This window comes from Balearica regulorum, chromosome 4 (genome assembly GCF_011004875.1).
Source record: "Balearica regulorum gibbericeps isolate bBalReg1 chromosome 4, bBalReg1.pri, whole genome shotgun sequence".
Taxonomy (NCBI): Eukaryota; Metazoa; Chordata; class Aves; order Gruiformes; family Gruidae; genus Balearica; species Balearica regulorum.
This window is the reverse complement of record NC_046187.1, coordinates 19,227,622-19,250,329: the sequence shown is the minus strand read 5'-3', so window position 1 is coordinate 19,250,329 and position 22,708 is coordinate 19,227,622. Positions and strand designations below refer to the sequence as shown.

General features: G+C 41.1%; 1 protein-coding gene across 2 annotated transcripts in view; it reads left to right on the top strand.

Annotated features, from left to right (window-relative positions):
- Window positions 1-22,708, top strand: part of ARHGAP24 (Rho GTPase activating protein 24) — a 227,768-nt gene that overhangs the window by 68,905 nt on the left and 136,155 nt on the right. For both annotated transcript variants that reach the window (XM_075751350.1, XM_075751355.1), the window contains one exon: window positions 15,932-16,019. In XM_075751350.1, coding sequence (XP_075607465.1) covers window positions 15,932-16,019 — 88 coding nt within the window. The remainder of the gene's footprint in view (window positions 1-15,931; window positions 16,020-22,708) is intronic.

Below are 22,708 nucleotides of genomic sequence, written 5' to 3'. Positions count from 1 at the left end.
TGAGAGGGAAAGGAGGTGGTTTAGAGATGAGGGTTTCTAATTCAGAGTTGTGGAAAATAGCCTTTTGTTCCCTAACACAAACCCTGCTAAAAATAGATGGATACTGTTGCTTCAAATGAGCTTGCTACTGTTTGTGTTTGAGTGATTATGTTTGTCATCTTGCAATTCAAGAAAGCTTTCAGGCTGGAGAGCTTTTTTGTTCTGTTTGTGCTAAGTGTATTCCAGGGGGTCCCACTTCTTGATTGGGGCTCTGACAATGGATTGTAGCAGTAGAAATGATGATAGCTTGCGTCACTCTGCATAGCTGCAAGCCTCTCTTGAGATATCTCTGCTGACGCAGGCAGAAAATGAGTTTGAACCCAAGTCTTCTGTCTTTTAGATTTAGGCTATCACTCAGTGGCTCTCTCGGTTGGACTAGTTTTTCATAGTATACATACTTAAATGTTTGTTGGGCTAAATAGCAAGCATTTGTGAAAGGCTCCTAGCTGGATGGATGGGATCTGGGATATGCGGCCCTAGTCATCTTCCTCTGCAATTGGAATGTTTAACCCCTTTGTTGCTCCTAGGGGTTATGTGCACCCAGTCTCCCCTGACAGGAGGGACATCTTTGGGTGCCCATTGGAAATGGTGGGAACTGTGCCTAGGTTTTGTGCATCCAGGTGCATCCACAAATAACTGAGTTTCTGAGTAAAACCGGGAAATCGTAGCAGCATAATGCCTTTTCCTTTAGGCACATGTTTCCCAGTACAGCTGTTCAGTGAAAAGCCTTGGCATGGCTGAAATCTTGCTTTTCCATAAAAGCAGCATTTCATATCAACCCCACATCCAACTCCAAAATTCACCTATGAGTCTAGATGTCTCTCTTTGGATTGCTATGGGGCACGTTCAGAAGCAGTTCACCTGTAACTGTCTGCTTCGCTTGGGGTATCCATTCACCTACGTTAAATGAGTTAACCAGTTGGTGTTTGGTATTTTCTTGATGATTGTTGATTAAAATGTAAAAATTATCAGAATTGGAATAGGAAAGTAATGAAGAGAGCTCCAAAGCTATAATTATGAGATGCTGATTGTCAAAATTGATGCTAACATTTTTACAGCGTAATTTGATTGATGTAACAGTTAAAACAGCAGCCTTGAACAGGATGCTTTTGTGAACAAGATAATTTATCTCAGCAAATGCTTTTGCATAAGTGTTTTAAAATGAAAGGCATGATAAATCTGTCTAGAGCCTACACACAGTAGAGCTGCCAAAACTGCCACCTGTTAAAGATTTTAATGAACTGTTCTTTATTTAACAGAAAAAGTCAAATTAATGCTGTCACTTTGCTTTGCTGACACTTCCCATATCTCAGGCAGAGATACTGTTTAACAAATGCTTCTAAGTGGAGCAACTCTGGTGTTTTAAGTAGAATTGCAGCAAACTGGTGAAGAAGGCCATTAAATCTTAAATGTGGCTTTTGTGCAGCTCAGCCATGAGGATGGGCTTTTTGTTCAAAACCACTGGGACCTAGAGTTTTGTCAGGAGCTGAAGGATGCCCAAACTCATGTTGCGCCATGAGATTAATGGGAAATTAGTTCCTCTGGATTTTCTAAATGGAAGATTATATGTTTCTCAGAGTAAACCAAAAAATGTACTAGGATGTTGCACTTCTGTGTGTGTGAGAGAGAAAGCCTTTGAGTGCATTAAGCCCTGTAAGACAGAGCTTAGTGGAGGTTTTTTTGCAGCAGTAGGAGAAGGGTTCACCCAAGTCTCCTTTCTGCAGCCTGTTTTCAGAGGGGAATTAGGAGATGTGGAATATGTCAGACTCAAAACATCTGCGTAAGGACAAATGCCATCCTTTGATGGTCCGTAGAAAATTTATGTGCTGTTTTTTTAGGACTGACAAGTGTGTGTCACTTAAGGGCCTTAGATTGACAATGGTTTAGAAGATTACAGCTTACTAGGAACCTTTTTCCTGTGCTCTTCAATGAATCACCACCCTCATTTTCTGTCTAGGAGCATAGTGGATGCTTGTTATGTAGTTCCTTGATTGTCCATCAAGGATAATCTGTGGATGTGGAAAACATTTCTAGCTGAGTAAACAATACTCAACTTCTAGTTAAGCTAAGCAATGACCAGTCTGAAGCTCTCTGATGTTGTAGAAGGAAGAAACATACTAGAAAAAGTAAAAGCATTAGGTAAGGAGGTAGAATAGCAAGGGAGAAAGCAGTGAAGAATTTGTGAGGTATATAGGCAAAGTAATGGGCACAATCACTAATAGCCATTGGTAGCAGCACAGGAGTTGTAAAATTAAATCCTTAAAAAATAGTAATGAAACCTCATTAATTACCTTCATTGTCTATTCTGACTTCAACAGGCTTTGAAACAGCCTTGAGCTAGTGACTCAAGTGTGAGATTGGAATTCAGGAGGTTTTCTGTTTTTCTTTTGGCTGAACTATATTTTATCCCATGAGACAAAATAATGTGACAGTTTTCAGAAGCAGCTCTAAATTTGAGACGCCCACTTGCTTTTTCTTGCTGTGTCCTAATCAGTACCTGGGTTTCCCATGATGATCCCAGCCTCCAGCTGTAGTCAGTACGTTCTGTTGCTGTGAGCATGCCAGAAAATAAGGCCCCTTCTGGTTAGGCTCCAAAGTATACATTTTTACTTGCAGATTGGTGGACTAACAGATTTGACATCTTTGCCCTGTGTTTTCACTTTGAAGAAGATAAATGTGCAACAGAAATAAATGTTCATCTAAAAATGCTTAAAACTTAAGGAGCTATCTCTCTCTCAAAAAAGCAGATTCCAGAGTGTTGACAGAAGATGACTGGTATGAACTATTTTTTTCTTGTTAGTTGGAGGAAAGGCCCCTTTTCAACAATAACTCTAGGCAAGGAGCAATCCAGCGGCCAGAGTAGTAGTGTGTTTGCCAGAAAACATGGAGTTTTGTTTCTGTTCACCTGCTGTGTGAACTTTGTCTTGGTTTCTCCTCTTGTATAAATTGCAATTCAATCCTCTGCTTTTGTAAGGGATACTGCGGTCTCTCCTGCAGACCATGAAGACCTTCATGGTCATTTATATTTTGGTAATTTATTAAAATAGCGACATGGAATCTAAACTGTTTATATTAATATGGTGTAGAACAGAGCAGCTGCTACAGTGCAGTTAATAATGTTGGCTTCCACTCACCCTGAATCCATTTTTACCCTAGACTGTCTGGCACTCTGCAAGATACACCCCCAACAGTTCTGCAGAAAGCCTGTCACGCTGTCTTATGGAAAAGCATATGAATGATGGTTTGGTACTTAAATATGGAAACCCATAAAAAGCTGTAATAAACCCAAGTACACTCAGGTATTCTTGCTGTACCTTTACAGAATATTGTAAAATACCTTCAGTGTTATTAGGAGGAGTAAAAATCCAGATTATGACAGTCTTATTTATTCTCACTGAAGTAAATACTATTTTGAGACATCATAATCTTGAAAAACATTGGCTATTTTTGAAAGACATTTTTAATTCAAAAGGTCACCCTCCCTGCAGTCCCTGTTAAGGTGCAGGAGTGAGTCCTTCTGGGGCCTTTTGGATACAGAGGGAGCAACTGTATAGCTCAGCTTCATCAAGGCTTTGGATATGGTCTCCCATAGTGTCCTTATAGCCAAACTGCTAAGATAAAGGCTGGAAAAGTGGAGTTTTTTCCCATGGTTATCTTTTGAGTATAGTCCCTTCCAGCCTGTGTTAGCCTATGACTGTATGATTTTCATCATGCACCTTGTAAATTCTTCCGGGAGTAGCAAACTGGCCTTCCTGTCCTGGCCATCAAAGGTGGTAAGTGGGAAAGGGAGATCCAAGGGGAAACAATAGGTCAATTAAACTAGCGATGAGAAGATTTGTTTGTGATGGTCTTTGACTGGCTTTTGCGCTGTCCTAGGTTGATTTTGTGATCCAGATCAGTTCATGGACTTGCTGCAACTTGAAAGAGCCCTGAATGCAGGGTGGAAGATGAGGATTGTGAAGATACCGTGTGTACACAAAAACCCCTCACCTAAACCTGTGCAAACGAAGTTGCTGAACTGTGCATGTGTTCTGCATAACTGAACTGGTCCAGAGGTCTGGGGCTGTTGTGATCTATTGGAACTTGGCTTGACCTAAACCAGCTCCCATTTAAACTTGCCTTGATTTTGTAATTATTTAAATTAGAAGATATCTGGCACTTGTCCAACATAGTAATTTAAGCATTGATCTCGAAAAACACATCAAATATAATGGAAAACTTTGTTGTTGTTTTACAGTGAAACCTGCAAGACCTGTATTCTACAAAGCTCTTCTTTTCCTCGTTCCCAGCACACAGGAAAGCATTAAGGCAAATAAAGCTATAGTACCATGCAGTAACTTCTGGGTGAAAATAGCCAAGTGTTTGTTTTATGTTGTCTCTCCAAAATTCCACCTCAAGTTGTGAAAGTATGTTTTAATTCATAGATGTATTTATGTAGGTATCTGTTTTGCCCAAGAGTCTGGTTTTTAGTCTTGCCAAAAGCATCAGCTTGCTGTGGCAAACTCAGTACGTTTATAAACCATGCCAATGTTTTATATGCATACATCTGTCAAGTATCAAACATTTCAGTTCCTAAGGCAACTTTTAATCAGCCAGAATTCTCTGCTCAATATTTAGTTTGCATAATAAAAATATATAAGGATACTTTTCAACGCATTACTAATACTTTGCTTAAGAAACAGCTAGCTCTCATGCAAAAGCTTTAAAAATGTGTGATTCGGATCACTTATAAAGATGAGAAACTAACATGCTGACCTGAAAGTAAAACCTGGAAAAAAATCTACTGTACACAAACGGTACTGCTTGAGAAGTAATTTGTAATCAGTGAATCAGAGTTTTCCAGTTGTGTTAATTCTTCAGATACCACAGAAGACATGACCCCAGTCTTCTTAATAGGATCACTGCTAATTATTGTAATCCCTTAGACAAGGACCAACAGAGTATCTTACACTAGATGCCAGAAAGGTAAACGAGCTATTTAATTTGTATCAATGTGGTATTTGTAGTGCATTAGCACTTATAAGCCATGTTCATAAAACATTTACTATATAGACAAAATATAAACAGTGTATAGATGTTAAAACAACAAGCAATATAGGCATTAAAAAACTTGTAAAAAGACAGATAACCCTTGCCATTAAGCTCTAAAATTTTTCCATGTGAAACTAGATTTTTTTTCTTTAACAAAAAACTGCAATATGATAACTATATAGGACAGGCAAAGTCTACTGGGATATTCTTGCTAGCCAAAAGCCAAGAAGAATATTTGCACAGGAAAAGAAGAAATGACTTCAGTGGAATCGTATTCCCATTTTCATGTCTCTGTCTGCCACCTTCCTTTACTTATGCTGTAAAAGTTGCACTTTATGTGCAATTTCTAGGAAATCTGCAGCAGCTTCAACCTTTACTACATACTGAACTGGAAATGAATTATCCTCAGGCGGGATGCTCAGCCACATATAACTTTCCTGGAAAAAAGCTATGTGTGTTGGGCTTGTAAAGAATTTTACTTCTTAAATTCAACATGGAAGTCATAAAATGAACAAAACCCAAAACCAAATTGATTTGAATCATCCCTTTTCTCAAGGCAAGAACAGTTTTATGTTAATCATTTCTGATAAATACTTGTCTTTATCTGTATTTGACATGCTTGGGAGCTGAAGACTTCAGTCTTTCAAGACTGTGCTCTCCGCTGTTTATTATTTCTTTTCCTGTTCACGCTGGACCTAGAGAACAAAGGTGGGGTTTTTATATTTAAAAATTATTTCTCGTTTGATGTTTTTCAGTTTAAAAAGCCCAATTTTATCCTTTTAGTAGGCTTTATAAGAGCAGTGTAGTATAAGTTGTCATAAGCAAGACCGTTATCATAAACTAAGCCAATAAGAAATGCTGAAGAAAGGGTGTGGAGGGGGAGAGGATAGTGATCCTACATGAGAAATTTTGAAAGCGGTGAGTTGTTTCTGATGGTCAGAAGCAATCTGATATCCACTTGGGATTTACCTGGCCATGGTTTTAGCCACTGCTGTTTTTCTGACTGTGTGTTTTAGGATAGCTGTATTTAAGTGATACTGAAAAGAGGCTTCTTCTGGTGCGAAACTGAAGCGACTGCAAGGTTCCTGCTGGTGGGGGTAGCAGGGTCTCCTGTGAACCTGCCTCAGACACCTGAGTAAGCAGCCTTCCCTGCAAAGGCCTCTCTGGCAGGGTGTCCTGGGACTTAGAAATGGTGAAATCTTAATTGTTGATTTAATTTGATTATTATTTGTATGGTATTATTCTTTTTTCTTTTAGTCCTTGTTGATGATCTTCAGAGAATGATGGCAAGCCTGAAGCACAGGTTATTTTGGAGCAAATTGCTTTAGCTCCTTTTGGCCTACCGTCCAGCCTTGAGAGACAGCAGGTTTTAGTGCTCTAATCACTTGTGTTGGTTTTCTTTGCCTTCTCTGTGCTGGGTCTGTGCCCACCTTCCAGCTCAGGGCCCCAGGCTGGGCCCAGTGGTCAGGCTGAGGCTGTTTCAGTTTGGAGATGAACAGACAAGTTATTTGTTGCTCCATCGTCCGAGGTCCAAGGTGACATTTGTTCCTTTAAGTGCTGTGATATCTATCGCTTATATTAATCTGTTAAATGTTACAATGGGTCAGGTCTTCTCAATCTGCTCTGAAAGCCAACTGTAATTATCCAGCTGTATTTTTTCCAACAAGGATGTAATGTTGTTAGTGTTTCCACAGATTGTTAGACTGTTTTCCCCCTAAATTAATCCTCCTGCAATGTGAAAGCATAATTCAGAATGAGATCCAGCAAAGCACTTGATTAGCAGTTCTGGTAACTCTAAATGTTTTTCTTGCTATCATGGACTAGATCCTAATCTTTTCCATCAGCTGTAGGACTTAAACCAAATAGAGTGTTTAAATGGTATCCACTTGACCCTTGGAGGTAAGGCAACTGTGTGCAGTGACTGCTGGTTGCCCATCTTTTCAAAATAAGAAAAGAAACCAAGATAGAATAGGAAGTTCAGTTTTAGGGCCTTTTTTCCTCCCTCTGAATCTTATCTTGAAAAACGTTTAGTTCAGTATTTAATGACTGACTTGATTTAACCTGCTCAATCTACATTCTCTCACAGTGTTGCTGTATCTGTCAAGACTGTCACTGGAAAGCTCTGTATATAAATGAGAGGCCATACTTGAAATTTTCTCCTGCAAAATATCATCCTTTTGGGGAATAATTGTGTTGTTTTGGCTTAGATGTTCTCAGGACTAGAAGTCAGTAAATTTCCTTTGCAAAAGAGATCTGTAAAGCAAGACTTGGTCCTCTGTGTTCTGATGCTTTGTGTTTTATTGACTTTTTTTCCTTGGGAAAATAGTTTTATCTAATACCAAGTTAAATTTCTTATTGACCAGAGCTACTGGAAGTAAGATGCCTTTCTCTTCTGCAGTAATTCAGTAATGCCTAGTCCTATTGTTGTCATTGTTGTTGATCAAACTTTAATTATCATTATGAACACTAATTTTATCAAACTTCCATGTGTTCATCTAATAATGAGCTTAGCTTGTACTCATGAGACCTTAAACTCAATGCAGTCTCCGAATTTATTTATACCTGTCTCCTTTTTCTTTGCCTTCAGCAAATACCATGGGGTCCTTTCTGTAAGAAGGAAGCTTATATTGTAGAGCTCCCACGTCTCTCAGCCGCTGGACCCTGTGACTTGTCCTGTTCTGTTACCTGAGCTCAGTCCTATCATACCTGTCTCCCCTCTCCTGAATCACACTCCTAATTACTCCTTCTGGAAGTGCTTGTGTGTGAGCAGATGCGCACCATGCTTTCATGCCTGAGGTACTCTCAAGAGGGTTACTCGTGAATTGGCTCACCCCCTATAACTATCTCCCCAGCTCCTTATAACTACCTGTGACAAACTTGGGAAAGAAAAGCAAAAGCTCTGCAAGAGGAGCAGTGTTTCTCACAGAAGCTCGCATATAATTGAATAAGCTCATTCATTAGGGAGAAGTCAGGAGAAGGTGGGTAGAATAGAGATGTTAAAGCTTCTCTAGATACCACAGAAAATCTGCTTTAGAAAGGAAAGCTGCTTCGTACTAATCCAAAATCTGTCTGAAACTCTTTAAAATAGCAGGCAGAATTTAGAGTGGGAAGAAAGCATGTTAAGTTTTACTTTGAACTGTAAGGTAGAGGTTTGTGCTGGGAAACAGATTCAAAAGAGAAAAAGCTTTTAATAATTTCAGACATTGTCTCAGATGCAGTCAGGAAATGGTTACTCCTCTCTTGCCCTTACTAGAGAAATGAAAACATAGGCATGCAATATGACTGTATCTAGCCTCTGGTTTTAGGCAAAATTAATTTTTTGTGGTGTTACAGCTTAACTTGTTATGAGCTTTCTTTCTCTTGTGGAACAAAAAGGGAGTTTTTTCTAGTGGCTGCTCAAGCCAAGATTGCTTCATTCTTGGGGAACGAAGTTTCTCTCAAGCAGAGAGGTGCTCGACCATTAGGTGAAATGTGTGGCAGGAGAGAAAGATAGAAAAATCCTTAAAGAAACTCATATCCTAGTAAAATTGCCAGCTCTATCTCTCATGTCAGAATAAATGTTTTGGTGTTCATTGCCTAGCAAACAGCATGTGGTATTCACCACCACAGAGGTGAATTTTTCTTGTGTAGAAAATTAAGCTATGAGGTAGGTTTGAACCTTTCCTTAGGTAAAGGAAATATATCCTTTATGTTCCTGTTTGTGAAATTTCTGAGAACTAAACAACAGTTCTTGTTCTTCAACAGAAACAAACTGGAGTAATGTGTTAACATAGTGGGACAAGAAAATGTCAAATGCAATGGAATTTATGCCAGAAAAATGTATGCTGTGTATCGACTGAATTTTATCCAGCCAACCCTATTTCTTTTGTGATTTTTCTGTCCTTCTCTGTCTTCATTCCTGGCAAGTTACATACCCTCTAAAATCTGAATAGCTATCCCCCCCCAGATGCCTCGAATATGATAGCACTTGTTCTCTCCCTGTGCATACTGCAAAACTGTAAATGGCTGCAGTCACTGCAAGACAAAGACTGTATCACCTCCTGTGGTAATTGCAGTTCTTCCAGAGCTTTGGTTCCTTAAATGGTGTAAAAATCTACTCTTATAATAAAAATTTTAAAAATCTTATTATCTTATAATGAAAAAAAGAACATCTGGTTCCTTCATTCTCTTATAATTATAGCTTGTATTAACTTTTTTGTTGTTGTCCCACTATTGTCATGTGTGCTAGAAAACCTGACATTACACATATAACAGTGGCAATTCAGTAAAATCAGTAAAACTTGTTTTCTTTATGTAGTGTTTACCAATAAGATTAAAAACCCCTAATGTACATGGATGATAAGACATCTCTGGACAAAAATACTTCCTGTTTAAATTGAAGAACAGCAATTACGTAGCTTCAAAATATCACTGGACACTAGTAGTCAGAGCACTTACACTGCTTGAGTCCCAGTTACAACCTTTAAGGCCCACTCGTGGTAACTACACATCTATAGATTTGTTGCAAAGTAATTACACCAAATTTCTTGATAGATTATAACTGTAGGACAGCAACAGGAATGACTGAAATGTTTTGAAATTGACCATTGTTATTTAACTGGATAAACAGGCCAGTGAATTTGAGGCAAAGAGCTGGCCTCTGGCAGAGGATGCTTTTTTTTGCAGGCTAAGGCTGTAAAAGTAAGCTTGCTTTCATGACATGCAGTACCAGCAAAAGGCAGAGCTGTGCAAGGGTGAAAGCAAAGAAGAGGTGCTGCACTGCACAAAGCAAGCCAAGCCACGTCAGCCAGCGTGCTGTGAACACTGCTGGGTCATGCTGTGCCACAGGGCTAAGCATGCTTGGGATCTGCTGCGCTTTGCCCAGCTAGACACAGCTGAGTCAGTTCTCTGCCTCTGCCACAGCACTGATCTGCAGTTTGGAGTCAGCTGGTTAACTCGCCCAGGCCCCAGTTTGAAACACAGATATGTCTGTGTTGGTAGTTAAATGAAAGGGCTGGCTTCCAGGGTTGCTGTGCCCTTTTGCACTTTACTGAGATCTTGGAAATACATTGTGATGGTGGAAATCAAGTCAGGCTCATAAGAGATACTGCAGTCAAATTGTACTTTTAGTGAGTACAGTGCAGGTTCCATTATTGACCTCTATATAAGTGGATTTCTGCCTGTGCTATAAATTTTCCTCCTCACCTCGTGTCTGTAGGTTCCTGACAACACAAAGGGCTCACCTGGACTTGAGATAATCTAATTTTGTGATAGTTTAAAGGCAAAGACAGTTAACTGACATCAGCTTATGCATTCACTTTATCCTTCTTTGCTATGCATTGCTTGTTTATAAATTCACAATACATGTAGAAATACACATGTATGTATATATGTGCATGCCTACTGGGTATATTATTTAATCCCATTTGGTTAATAGGCTTTACTGTGAAATACAGTGGATGCCTTTCAGGCTGTGACATTGGAAATACTAGTGATGTTGACAGTATTATCCACTAAATGCAGTATTTTTCAGTTTAAGATGCCATCCAAGTTGAAGTGCACAGTTGTTCTTAAGTATGACGCTCAAGACTTTCCAGCAACAGCGACAAAAGAAACCATACAACAGTGCTGTGTTGCACATGGCTGTGGGTCATATAACGGACACATGTACCTAAAGATCCTTTCTGCTTCTTAATTCTCCCCATCAGCTACCTCCTTCCTGGCTGATGACCTTCCTGCCTCTCTGAGAGCTGGTTCTTCTTTACCCCTTCCTCCTTCTGTGAGCAAACCTTTTCTAAGAGCTGTGGAGATGTTTAGTCTGGCACCATCTAGGGAGGGAGAGGGCTTGGCATGGAGAATAGCAGTTGATCATGGGCTGCAGACCTCCTCAGCACTATTTCTGAGGACTGGATTTTTTTTCTGAAAGATGCAGTCCAGCTGATTTGGGAGCTTTCCTGCAGAAAGGCGTGAGTAGCTGGGCTGCGTTTGTTCAGGGGCTGCATTGTGGCAGGGATAAAACCCTGGAAGCCTTTGCTGCCAAACCAGTGCAGCCACTTCTACGTTGTTGTGGTTAACCAGTTAACCTCAAGCAACAAACAAAGAGGAAGAAGCTATGTGAAGGTCCTTTAAGTTGACTGAAACTATACAAAAGTACCAGAAAAATATTCCTGGGAAGAGTTTCCCATGAAACAAGACAGACAGATATTGAAATGCAGCACTTCTCTTGAAAGCTGAAGTAAAATTCAATGATCTTTGATAAATCATCGAAGTTGGAAGGATAGGAAGAACATCTGATATAACTGCTGATACCGTGGACTTCTGAAGTAATTTTTTTAAGAGGTGGCAGGACAAACTACAAGCAAGCAAATAGACCAGTTAAGTCTTTATTCTAAGTATTAGAATAAATACTGAAGACATTATTTTGGGCAAGAAAGGAGTTAATTTCCTCATGTGTCTGTGCTTTTTGAGTAAAATACAGCCAGAGTATTGAAAGTCATGTATTTTGTCTTTGTAGTTGCCAGTCAGCAGCTTTAAAAACATGGGAATTCCTTGTATCATAAGCTTTCTTGGAGAAAACCTGTTATCTCTTGAATACAGGTAATAAGTCTGCTTCAGAAAATGAAGCTTAAACAAGGTTGGGGAAAGTGTACCTAGGGAGGAGTAATGGAAAATAAAGAGAAAGAGGCACAGGATTGCTTCACTATTAGAGCATTACACAGAGCGTGCAAAACGGAAATACCATCTGTCAGCTGGTTGTCATGAAGCACTTGTGTGGTGGCCATCCTGTCTTCTCTTCCATGCTTCTGCATGAAGTTCATCTGCTGAATGATGCTGAAAGTGTTGTAGGGGACCAGTGTGGGATGAAACATCTCTTTGAACAAGACTGTAACGCTGTGACTCTAATCCAAATTAGATTTATGTCATTCTTGCTGCACTGCAGTATTTTATCAGGCCCTTTGTTAACTGAGTAGTAATTTTTCTTCAGTTAAAGGTTTCATATATGCAGATTTTTAATATTAATAAAAATGTTGTTGTTCTGCTAGTTAGATGATCTTTGGTTTGAAGCAACAGTGTACTGTAGTAAAACCCATGTGTGTGAGAAGCTCCTTTGACAGTGGGCTCAATACTTGGTTAGGGCCAATGCTTGTTGAGCAACCCAAGCTTCTCCTGCATCCAGTGAGTCACCCTCAGCACTCAGCTAGAGAAGTAGAACTGCCCTGGTAAGGACAGAAGTGTTGAAATTGAAGAATAAACTAGGCTTACCACAGCAGGAGCTCTGCAAAACGCTACTGACCTGGTGGAGGCACACTCTGCAAACAGAATGGCAATGGGAGTGAGGAGGGACTTCGGTCAGGGCCACGTTTTTCTCCCACTCCCCTTTTTTTATATTTCTATAGACTGTATGTCTTGTTCCCTGGTGGCACCATGTTTTTTTCTTTCTTTTTTTGAAAGCAGAATATTAATCTGGTCCGATCTTGAGATTTTTTGTTTTACCAGTTTTGAATGATTTGTAGAGTTTGATATGAAGCAATGAGAAGTTTTCTAATTATGGAACGTTTACATGCACTGATACCCAAGTCAAAACATGTATTTCCTCTGGAAATCACCTTCATCTGTTATGTGCAAATTACTATCTTGTTAGGTGTCTTAAGACTATATAGTTGGGGTTTTTCTCTTATTTCCTGGAATTAGAGACTCAAGGAGAAAACCAGCTTTAACTTGTTGAACCTTTGCAATTCTCTGATATTCTTGGATTATCCAGGATGTAAGGATGGGCCAGATGTTGCACCTTAAGGACCTAGAAAAACAACTGAGCAAGAGGACCAACAGTTACTCGGGGACTGGGGTCCCCCCACTGGTATCAAATACCTAGCAGCCTGGGCTGTGCCACATGAGAGGCCACAGGGGTTTTGTTATGGTAGAGATGTGTCCCTGGCTGTCAGCGTGTTCATGTGAAACATGCTGCCAGCTGCTGAGAAACTAAGCAAAGGGACACTCCATTTAGCCTTGGTACAGTTATGTAGATAGCCACAAAATTTACTGAAGGGGAAGTGTTGCTGTATGGTGAAGGCAGACAGATGGGTATGAAAGCAGACAGAATGGGAAGTGAAAGAGCTGCAATCGCTTTCTTAGGCTTTCCCCACTAGTCTGGGGCATCCAGGTGCATGTTGCACAAACAAAGCTATTTTCTTATTTTTAAAAACACCCATATATATATTTAAATATTTCACGTGCACTGAAGTTTCCAATAGTAGTTCTGAAAATAGATGGTAACATAAAATTACCATTTGAGGACATGTCTTCTTTTTAAACCACAGCAATATTCTGTATGGTATTCCTGTCTGGATTCCCTTCATATTAACTCAGCTGTCATGTGTGGCTTTAGGCTGCACGTTTTAGTAGATGAAATAGGTTTCATCTATGAAGTGAAGGTGCTAAGGTTATAAATAATATTAAATTTCTGTTCTTATGTTCTCAAAAATCTGTCATTAAGACAGCTCACTAAAGTAAATACTAAAAGGGTTTTACATCAAAGAATCAGAAAGCATCACATTGTAATGAAACTGCAGCATGTTTGTTGCTAATGAGTTGATAGCAAAGTTAAATGCAGTTTTCATTTACTGTCTTGTAAATTGATTTTAGTTTACAGTGCTGTAGGCTAGGCCTCCTTAATTTTGTATTTTTGCTTAATTGAATAGTAAGATGGATAATTAGCTTAAATACATTGTATGCCTTCACTGACACAAGCTCCTGAGCAGTGAAATTTACTCCAGCATGAAGACTCTGATCTGCTCATCCTGTGTGCTGGGTGGAGCTTTTTTTAGATAAAACCAGCTCAAGCCAAAAGTTTAAGTGGGCAAGAAAATTATACCAGTCTTAGTAGTCTATTACATGTGGCATAAAATAGACGTAGTTAAAAATGGTTTTTTAGAGATTCTTATTCCTGGTCTCCCATAATGCTCAGAAAAATGTATTCCTTGCATTTCCTGCTTTTTCTCCAGCTGTTATTTAAGAAGTTGAGATATTTTGTGGCTTATCTTTTTCCGTTCATATAATCTTTTCTGTTTATGATAATATTCTTGCCTAATAAGGTAGTTCACAGAAGGCTTTGGAGTGTGACAACTATTAACAGTTGCTGCTTGTAGCAGGAATGAAGGAAAAAAAGCTTCTAGTAGAGCTATTGGACCGAGGCACTTAATGCTTATAATACATCTGTATGTGCAGTGAGTGGGGAAAGCTGCCCACAACTGCTAATGCTTGCTGCTAATACCACCTCAGCAGAATACTGTTCCATTTCATCTGTTTTCAGTAAAAAGTATCATAGTGTTTAATGGCAGTGATTTTGCATGACCTGGTAAAATATCTGTGCACCCTGTCTTTGGCTTCCCATGACACGCTGTACCTGCTGGCAGACAGTAATATGCTGACAAGTCAGTGTAGAGCTCAGTCTCCACATCAGCAGGTACAAATACTGATTTTTGTGAAACACCTGTTACCTGTTTCTTCAGATTACTTTTCCCTATCAATTTGTAAGGTCTCCTTTGTGAGAAGACTACAGCATTCTGCTTGTCTTGCCTTCCCCATATTGTAAATGCTTCTGCTTGTAATGAAGGTTACAGGCCATAGCAATGAATACTGGATATCAGAATTGATGTTTTTCCTGTACAGGGATATCTTTACTGCTGTTTAGTAAAGATACCCTCTGACAGATACTTATAAGCAGCATTTCATGAAACTACTATGGAAAGCGTTGCTCCGTGTTGGATGCAATAATCCATATGGGGCCCTTCCAACTTGAGATATTTAAGCCATTTAAGTTATGTAAGTAGTTTACTTTGGAGATAGGGGCCTTGGTATGCAGTAATTGGAGAATATTGGTAAGCAGGAATTATCTCCCATTAACAGTGATGGAGAGCTTGTACCTAATACAATTCCTAGGATGCCACCCTGAAAATTTACCCCTGGACAGCCATCCCAGCATAATTTCATCACAGACTGCCTCTTAACTGAAGAGGAAATGGTGCTAGGAGGAACTGTAATATCTGAAAATGAAAAAGCTCTGAGGAAAGGAGTGGTCTATCCATCCCATGTGACAGCAGGGCAAAGAGGGGAGGGGAAAAAGTTCTGTTTTCACTCCACTGCAGCCCCAGGAGTGTTTTGAGTGTTGCAGGTATTGGTTTTGGTAACCAATGTTAGCAAATACGCACAAGTAAAATTTCCCATCTGCCTTCTCAAGGTAGTAAAGTTGTGATAAACCTGTTCAGTGCCCGTCACAGAGATTATCTGACATCTGTCTGCCTGTAGCAAATGCATCTTTGAACAGGACTCTCACCGTGCATGCTGTGGTTTTGTGGCGTGCCAGTCTGCTGGTTCTCCCAGTAGGTGGAAGTGGGATGTTTTCTCTGTACTGCCTCCCTGGGATGGTACAGTGAAAAGGCACAGAGCAGAAACTGGGTATGTACCCCACAAATTGAGGCTACTCTTCTGTCCACATATCCTTTGGCTTTAGCCAAGAAGCCTAGCTGATAAATTCATCTACCTCACACATGCAACTTCATAGCTTTTCACCAACAGGGTCAAACTAACCCTTTCTTTTAGTCTTGAATTTTCCCTGCAGCACAGTAGAATTAGTACATGTGATTAGTACAAAAATCTGCACAGTATCAAAAACCCAAGAGATGAAAAAAGCTAAAGCCATTATTGAATGCCTCAATTAAGGGGATCTGTGATGTTGACTTTTGGGATATTCCCTCCTCAGTCTCAATTTGGAAGTCAGCTGCCCAGGTGCAACACCACAAATTCATGTATACCACAGTCCAAAAAGAAGCAGAAGTGTGGTAGCAGTTTTAATCCCATGCTTGTTGTTATTTTTTTTCTTTAGGGTACCATCTTTCTGCCTGGCAACAGAGTAATTGAGCATCCCTGCAATGAAGAAAGTCCAGGAAAGTTCCTTTTCGAAGTTGTTCCAGGTAGGATATTCTACTCCATGTAAAAAGTCTTTGCAGTTTTGTTGTCAGTGACAAATAGCCACATCTGTTCTGCCAGAATAGAAGCTCAAGGTGATTAATGATTCAATTTAAGGGAAAAAAAAATATGGTTAATTTCTTAATACTTTCATTCATAATTTTTTCATTCGCCTCTGGGCAGCGTAGGAAAAGGATGTGGTTTTTATTTGTCAGTGTAAAGCATGATTGTTCATGGCAAGGAGCTGCACCACAGAGTGGCATAGTGACAGTACAAGTGTACTTGGTAATTATTTTAGATTATACTGGATGCTATGAAGTAGTGTGTCCTGTAGTAACAAAGGAATCCATAACTTAGCATCAACAGCTTATCAGTATAGCACATGGGCTTGATGACATCAGTACCATCACTTAAGAATGCTACTTGGTCACTGTGCGTGGATAAACAAGATTGTAACAACAGCAAGCATCAATGCTTTGAAACCCTAAACTGGGTTTTAGTTGTGGTTTTTTTGATTGGGTGTTTTTTTTCCTGAGGGTAGATTTATCTAAGGAACATTACCATGTCAATTGAGTGGTACTCCTGACTCTGTGTATTGCTTAAGTGATTTGCTTGCCTTCTCTTTGCTACTTTGGACTTCCAGAGGGCAGACTTTGGCCTGTTCAGGAGACGGGTTGACAGAGTTCCTTGGGAGGCAGTCCTGAAGGGCAAAGGAGTCCAGGAAGACTGGACATTCTTCAAGGAGGAAATCTTAAAGGCACAGGAGCAGGCTGTGCCCATGTGCTGAAAGACAAGCTGGCAGGGAATACCACCGGCCTGGCTGAATAGAGACCTTTGGCTGGAACTCAGGGAAAAAAGGAGAGGTTTTGGCCTTTGGAAGAAGGGGCAGGCAACTCAGGGGGACTACAAAGATGTCATGAGGTTCTGCAGGGAGAAAATTAGAAGGTTCAAAGCCCAGCTAGAACTTAACCTGGCTACTGCAGTTAAAGACAATAAAAAATGTTTCTATAAATACATTAGCCCCCGAGCTAGAAGACAGGGACGAGGAGCAGAACAAAGCCCTCACAATCCAAGGGGAAATAGTGACATGCTACACCACTTAGACACACACATGTCAATGGGGTCGGATGGGATCCACCCAAGGGTACTGAGGGAGCTGGCAGAAGTGCTTACCAAGCCACTTCCCATCGTTTATCAGCAGCCCTGGCTAACCAGGGAGGTCCCAGTTGACCTGGAGATTAGCCAGTGTGACACCCATCCACAAGAAGGGCCAGAAGGAGGATCCAGGGAACTCCTGGCCTCTCAGTCTGACCTCGGTGCCAGGGAAGGTTATGGAGCAGAACACACAGTGAGTGCCATCATGCAGCAGGTACAGGACAACCAGGTGATCAGGCCCAGTCAGCATGGGTTCATGAAAGGCAGGTCCTGCTTGACTAACCCCATCTCCTTCTATGACAAGGTGACTGACTCAGTGGATGAGGGAAAGGCTGTGGATGTTGTCTGCCTGGACTTTAGTCAAGCCTTTGACATCGTTTCCCACAGCATTCTCCTGGAGAAATTGGCTGCTCATGGCTTGGATGGGTATACGCTTTGCTGGGTACAAAACTGGCTGGATGGCTGGGCCCAAAGAGTTGTGGTGAGGTCTTATGATGGGCAGATGAGGGTACTGGAGTTGCTTAGTGTGTTGGGTTTGCATGGCAAGGTTTTGGTAACGGGGCGGGGGGGGGGGGGGCTACAGGGATGGCTTCTGTGAGAAGCTGCTAGAAGCTTCCCCTGTGTCTGACAGAGCCAATGCCAGCCGGCTCCAGGACAGACCCGCCGCTGGCCAAGGCCAAGCCAATCAGCACCTCTGTGATAACATATTTAAGAAGGGAAAAACAGTCAGAGAGGGCTTTTGCAGCCAGAGAGAGGAGGGAGAAGATGTAAGAACATCTGCAGACACCAAGGTCAGCGAAGAAGGAGGGGGAGGAGGTGCTCCAGGTGCCGGAGCAAGATTCCCCTGCAGCCCGTGGTGAAGACCATGGTGAAGCAGGCTGTCCCCCTGCAGCCCATGGAGGAAGGATGAGGGGGTGTAGCGATTCCACCTGCAGCCCATGGAGGACCCCAAGCCGGAGCAAGTGGAGGCACCTGAAGGAGGCTGTGGCCCCGTGGGAAGCCCGTGCTGGAGCAAACTCCTGGCTGGACCTGTGGACCCATGGAGAGAGGATCCCACGCTGGAGCAGGTTTGCTGGCAGGACTTGTGCCCCCATGGGGGACCCATGCTGAAGCAGTTTGCTCCTGAAGGTCTGCACCCCATGGAAGAGACCATGCTGGAGCAGTTCGTGAAGGACTGTAGCCTGTGGGAGAAACTCACGTTGGAGAAGTTCATGAAGGACTGTCTCCCGTGAGAGGGACTCCATGTTGGAGGAGGGGAACAATTAAGAGGAGTCCTCCCCCTGAGGATGAAGAAGTGGCAGAAACAATGTGTGATGAACTGACCATAGCCCCCATTCCCTGTCCCCCTGTGCCGCTGAGGGGGGAGGAGGTTGAAGCCAGGAGTGAAGTTGAACCTGGGAAGATGGGAGGGGTGGGGGGAGGTGTTTTAAAATTTGGTTTCATTTCTCATTCCTCTACTCTGTTTTGCTTAGTAATAAATTAGATGAATTTCCTCTCTAAGTTCAGTCTGTTTTGCTCATGACGATAACTAGTGAGTGATCTCTCCCTGTCCTTATCTCGACCCACAAGCTTTTCGTTGCATCTTTTCTCCCCTGTCTAGAGAAGGAGGGGAGTGATAGAGCGGCTCTGGTGGGCACCTGGTCCTCAGCCAGGGTCAACCCACCACACTTAGTCTGGAGAAAAGGAGGCTGAAGGGAGACCTTATTCCTCTCTACAACCTGAAAAGCAGGTGGTAGTGAGGTGGGTGTTGGTCTCTTCTCCCAAGTAACAACTGATAGGACGAGGAAATGGCCTCAAGTTATGCCGGGGAGGCTTAGATTTTCTTCACCAAAAGCGTTGTCAAGCATTGGAACAGGCTGCCCAGGGAAGTGGTCGAGTCACCGTTCCTGGAGGTATTTGAAACATGCATAGATGTGGTGCTTAGGGACATAGTTTAGTGTTGGACTTGATAATGTTAGGTTAATGGTTGGACTCAATCTTAAGGGTCTTTTCCAACCTAAATGATTCTATGTTTCAACATCCAGTCAGCACACTGTTTTTATTCAATATTTTCTGTTAATCCTCATATTACTTTTCAATTTACTTGCCATTATGGCTATTTAAAAGGGTAAACAAAGGATAATGTTAATTGAAACTCACCTCTGTGTTCTCGCTCTTAAATCATCTCAGTGTCAAGGAACAAATGTAGTTGTCTTGACTGATGCATGGAGATTTTGATATGTTGTAGAAGTGTAGGAAATGTGAAGTAGATTTCAAAGCTAAGGAGGCTGGTCACTCACTGGAGTTTGCAGATGCAGCTCAGCGCAGCACAGCTTTATTTTTCCTTTTATATGTGGCAAAGAATTTGATTATGAAAGCTACATGCACTAAGAGGTTGGTATGCAAAGAAAGCAAGCATGGTATCTGTGAGGTTTTCTTAACACGCAACCCAGTTTGAATCAATCACCTTTTAAAGTTTCTCACTGTGGTCTGCATCTTTTTCATATATTCAAAATATTGAAAGAAATGTATTACAACCATTGCAAGTCTGGGGTTGACTAAAATTTTGTTTCCGTTGACAATTAAGAGAGTTCTTTTCAATTGAAAAAGTGCATTGTTTGTTTGTTTGTTTGCTTTCCTCAGAACACACAGAATGCTTTCTGACCTAAAATTTTCAGGCAAAATGGGACTTCTAGTCAGTCATTTCATAAATTAAGCCTGTATTTCTTCTGGGTGTTGTAGATGGGAAAGAGAAAAGCTGAACTTCTGTAGTTGTAGCTGTTGCTGTTATTGCAGTAGGGTCTGTGCCCTACAGCAGTGGATGTGGAGGGGATAAGGTGAACAGCCAGAGATTGACTGGCATTGATTTTGGTGATGCTGTTCTCTTTCTTCGTGGCAGATGTGACCATGGGAGAAGCAGCTTTAGTTCCTTCCGCAGTTTAAATTAGAAGGCGCTGATGAGGAAGCGCACAAAACTGGCGTGTTCCATTTCAAAATGGCTGTGATGCTGCCTTTGCTGCCACATCACACGTGATTAATTTGATGTAAAGGATTTTGCTGAAGCTGGTGCTCCATATGTCCTGATTCAAATGACATCTTCATCTATATGATAATGCTCGCCCTGAGTGTGGTGTTATGCCTGTGGTCTATGTGAATTTGGCTTTCAGTGTGGAATATTTAACTGTAGGCCTGAGATGTGTGTGTGATACAGGCACAAAAACCTTCCTGTGCAACCACACAAGCAGCTGTAGGGCACAAGAGGGTCACTGCCTGCATGGGACCTGCCACAGCTGAGCTGCAGAAAACTCTGTCAGATACAGCTTGTAGTTTTCCCTAACAGGAAAAAATGTGGCTGCTAAGAGGATAGTAGGAAATGGTCAAACATTTCACATTTTGAAGGCAGGCCCTTCTGTCCATGTTCAAGCACCTTCCTCAGAGATCACTTATTTTCTGAGTGCGATGCTATCCCAAACACCACTGATGCCTGTGGGACGTGTACAGCACATTTGGAAGTCAGACCATACTTTGCTGCTAGGTTTGAATGCTTTTACCACAGTACCTGGCTGTACACTAAACTGAAGAAAGTCTCCAGTTAATGCGATGTTTCGTTAGGGTTTTGAGTCACCAGTATACTGTTAAGTCTCAACCACCGTCTGTGTTGCTTCTGCTCCCATAATTTGCCTGTTTATTGCTGGTTTTCAAAGTGTCAGCACCTCTCACTCAACTTTCTGAGCCCTTACGTGCCAGCCCTCAGCCTGGGGTCATACTTCATGCCCAAGTTAAAAAGCCTTGGGCAGCATAGCTGACAATGGGAGTGCCACCTGTTGAACTGATGGGCAATGCCAATGGGAGAGCACAATTGCTCTTGTAATTTCCCAAAATATTTGTTATGCCGTCTATGCAATGAAGGTAAAAAGTAATTTGCAATTAGTGTTTGGGCTGCCTTCAATATCATCTGGAGCCTCCCTGAAAGGGAGGGGTTTTTTGTTTTGTTTGCTTGTTTTTAATTCTGAGAATGGAGTTTTGAATGTGTTAAGAATAGCACCAGTATATTTATTCCCCCCACCTTGCTAACAAGCATGCAGCTATAGTGACTTTGTACTGGAGCAATTTTCCTGGTGAAATATTATGCTCATGAGATTCATGACAAAAAAAAGTTTTTGAGAAATCAGGACATTTCATACCACAGCACTGGTCTTTGGGGGATGACATTAAAATAGAAACTCATACTGGCTGTGGAGGCATCACAGTGCCCGTAGAAGTGTTGTCAGCTGTACATTAAGCAAAGACGAAATGAGCTTTGCCACCGTCATTGTGTCACTGTTGTTTCTCAAGGCAAGTAATGTCAGCCTTTTGTAATGGAGCTGTTTGTCATCTGTATCCTGTTAGTGTCTCAGTATAAAAATCAGTTATATAGACTGACAGCAACAAAACTGAGCTTATTGAGTGTAATAGAGAAAAATATATTGTAGACAAGGTTCTGCTTAGCCTTTGTTAGCTTTCAAATGAGAAAACAGCTACATAGCAACAGGATCTATTTGCAGGTGTCTTTAAAATTTTGTCAGCTAAAATGAACGTTGTGTTAAATGTATGGTGCTGAAGCTACTCCTAGTTCTGTTTTCCTTATATTAAAAGTTGAAGTAATTTTAGTTATAATTCCAAAGGCAATAGTGACAAGTCCTCTTTTTGTCTACCATGTCTGTGGGCGGCCTGAAAACTGTGTGTGTGTTTGTTTATTGGTAATACATGCAAATTATTTTGGGAATGTACGTGGGAGTAGGTTTATACTATGGAACTAATTCTCTGTACACAGCCATCTCTGAAGATGAATGAAAGAAATGTGTGTGGAGACAAGTATCCTGCAGTTTTGATGCTGTAATTAAAATACAGATGCCTTTTAATTTGCATTTTGAAAACATTCTGTTCATTCCTTAAGTCATGACATGGTTTAATACTTAAAATTGTTCCTTTTTTTTTTTTTTTCTTTTGCTGTGCTGACAAAGTTAATTTACAGGAGTGAAACTGTCTCCTGTACAGCACGAGGCCCACACCAAACTTCTGTGCAGGAGTTTTTCTGTACCAGAGTCAGCATGACCACGAGGTGATTAGTGATGTCTGTGGTTATTAACAGCTTCTCTTGCACTCAGAGGAATGTCTCATACTCAACAGAAACCAGAAGAGAGTTTAAATAAATACCTTTTTAATGGGAAATACACACATAGAGCAAAGTTGTGTGATTAGGTTTGCTCACGTGATTGTGTTTTATTTGCTGATTATTACTAGTTTTATTAGAAGATAAAATCTTATTCTGTGTATTTGTTCCTTTCTAAAGGAAACCTGAGCTTTTTATCTTTGTATGCAGGTGTAATGGGGGAAGGCGTTTGTGTTCACACAGAACTGAATCGGGTGACCTTGCTGTGTTTCAGGGAACTAGGTACACAGGCAGAACAGAGGCACATGAAAGCACCATAGTTTGCATGTGTAGTGGTTTGCACAGGAGCAACTTGATTCCTGCCTGAGTCGAGTTGCTGCATCCTATTTGCACCAGGAGGAGCTGAGC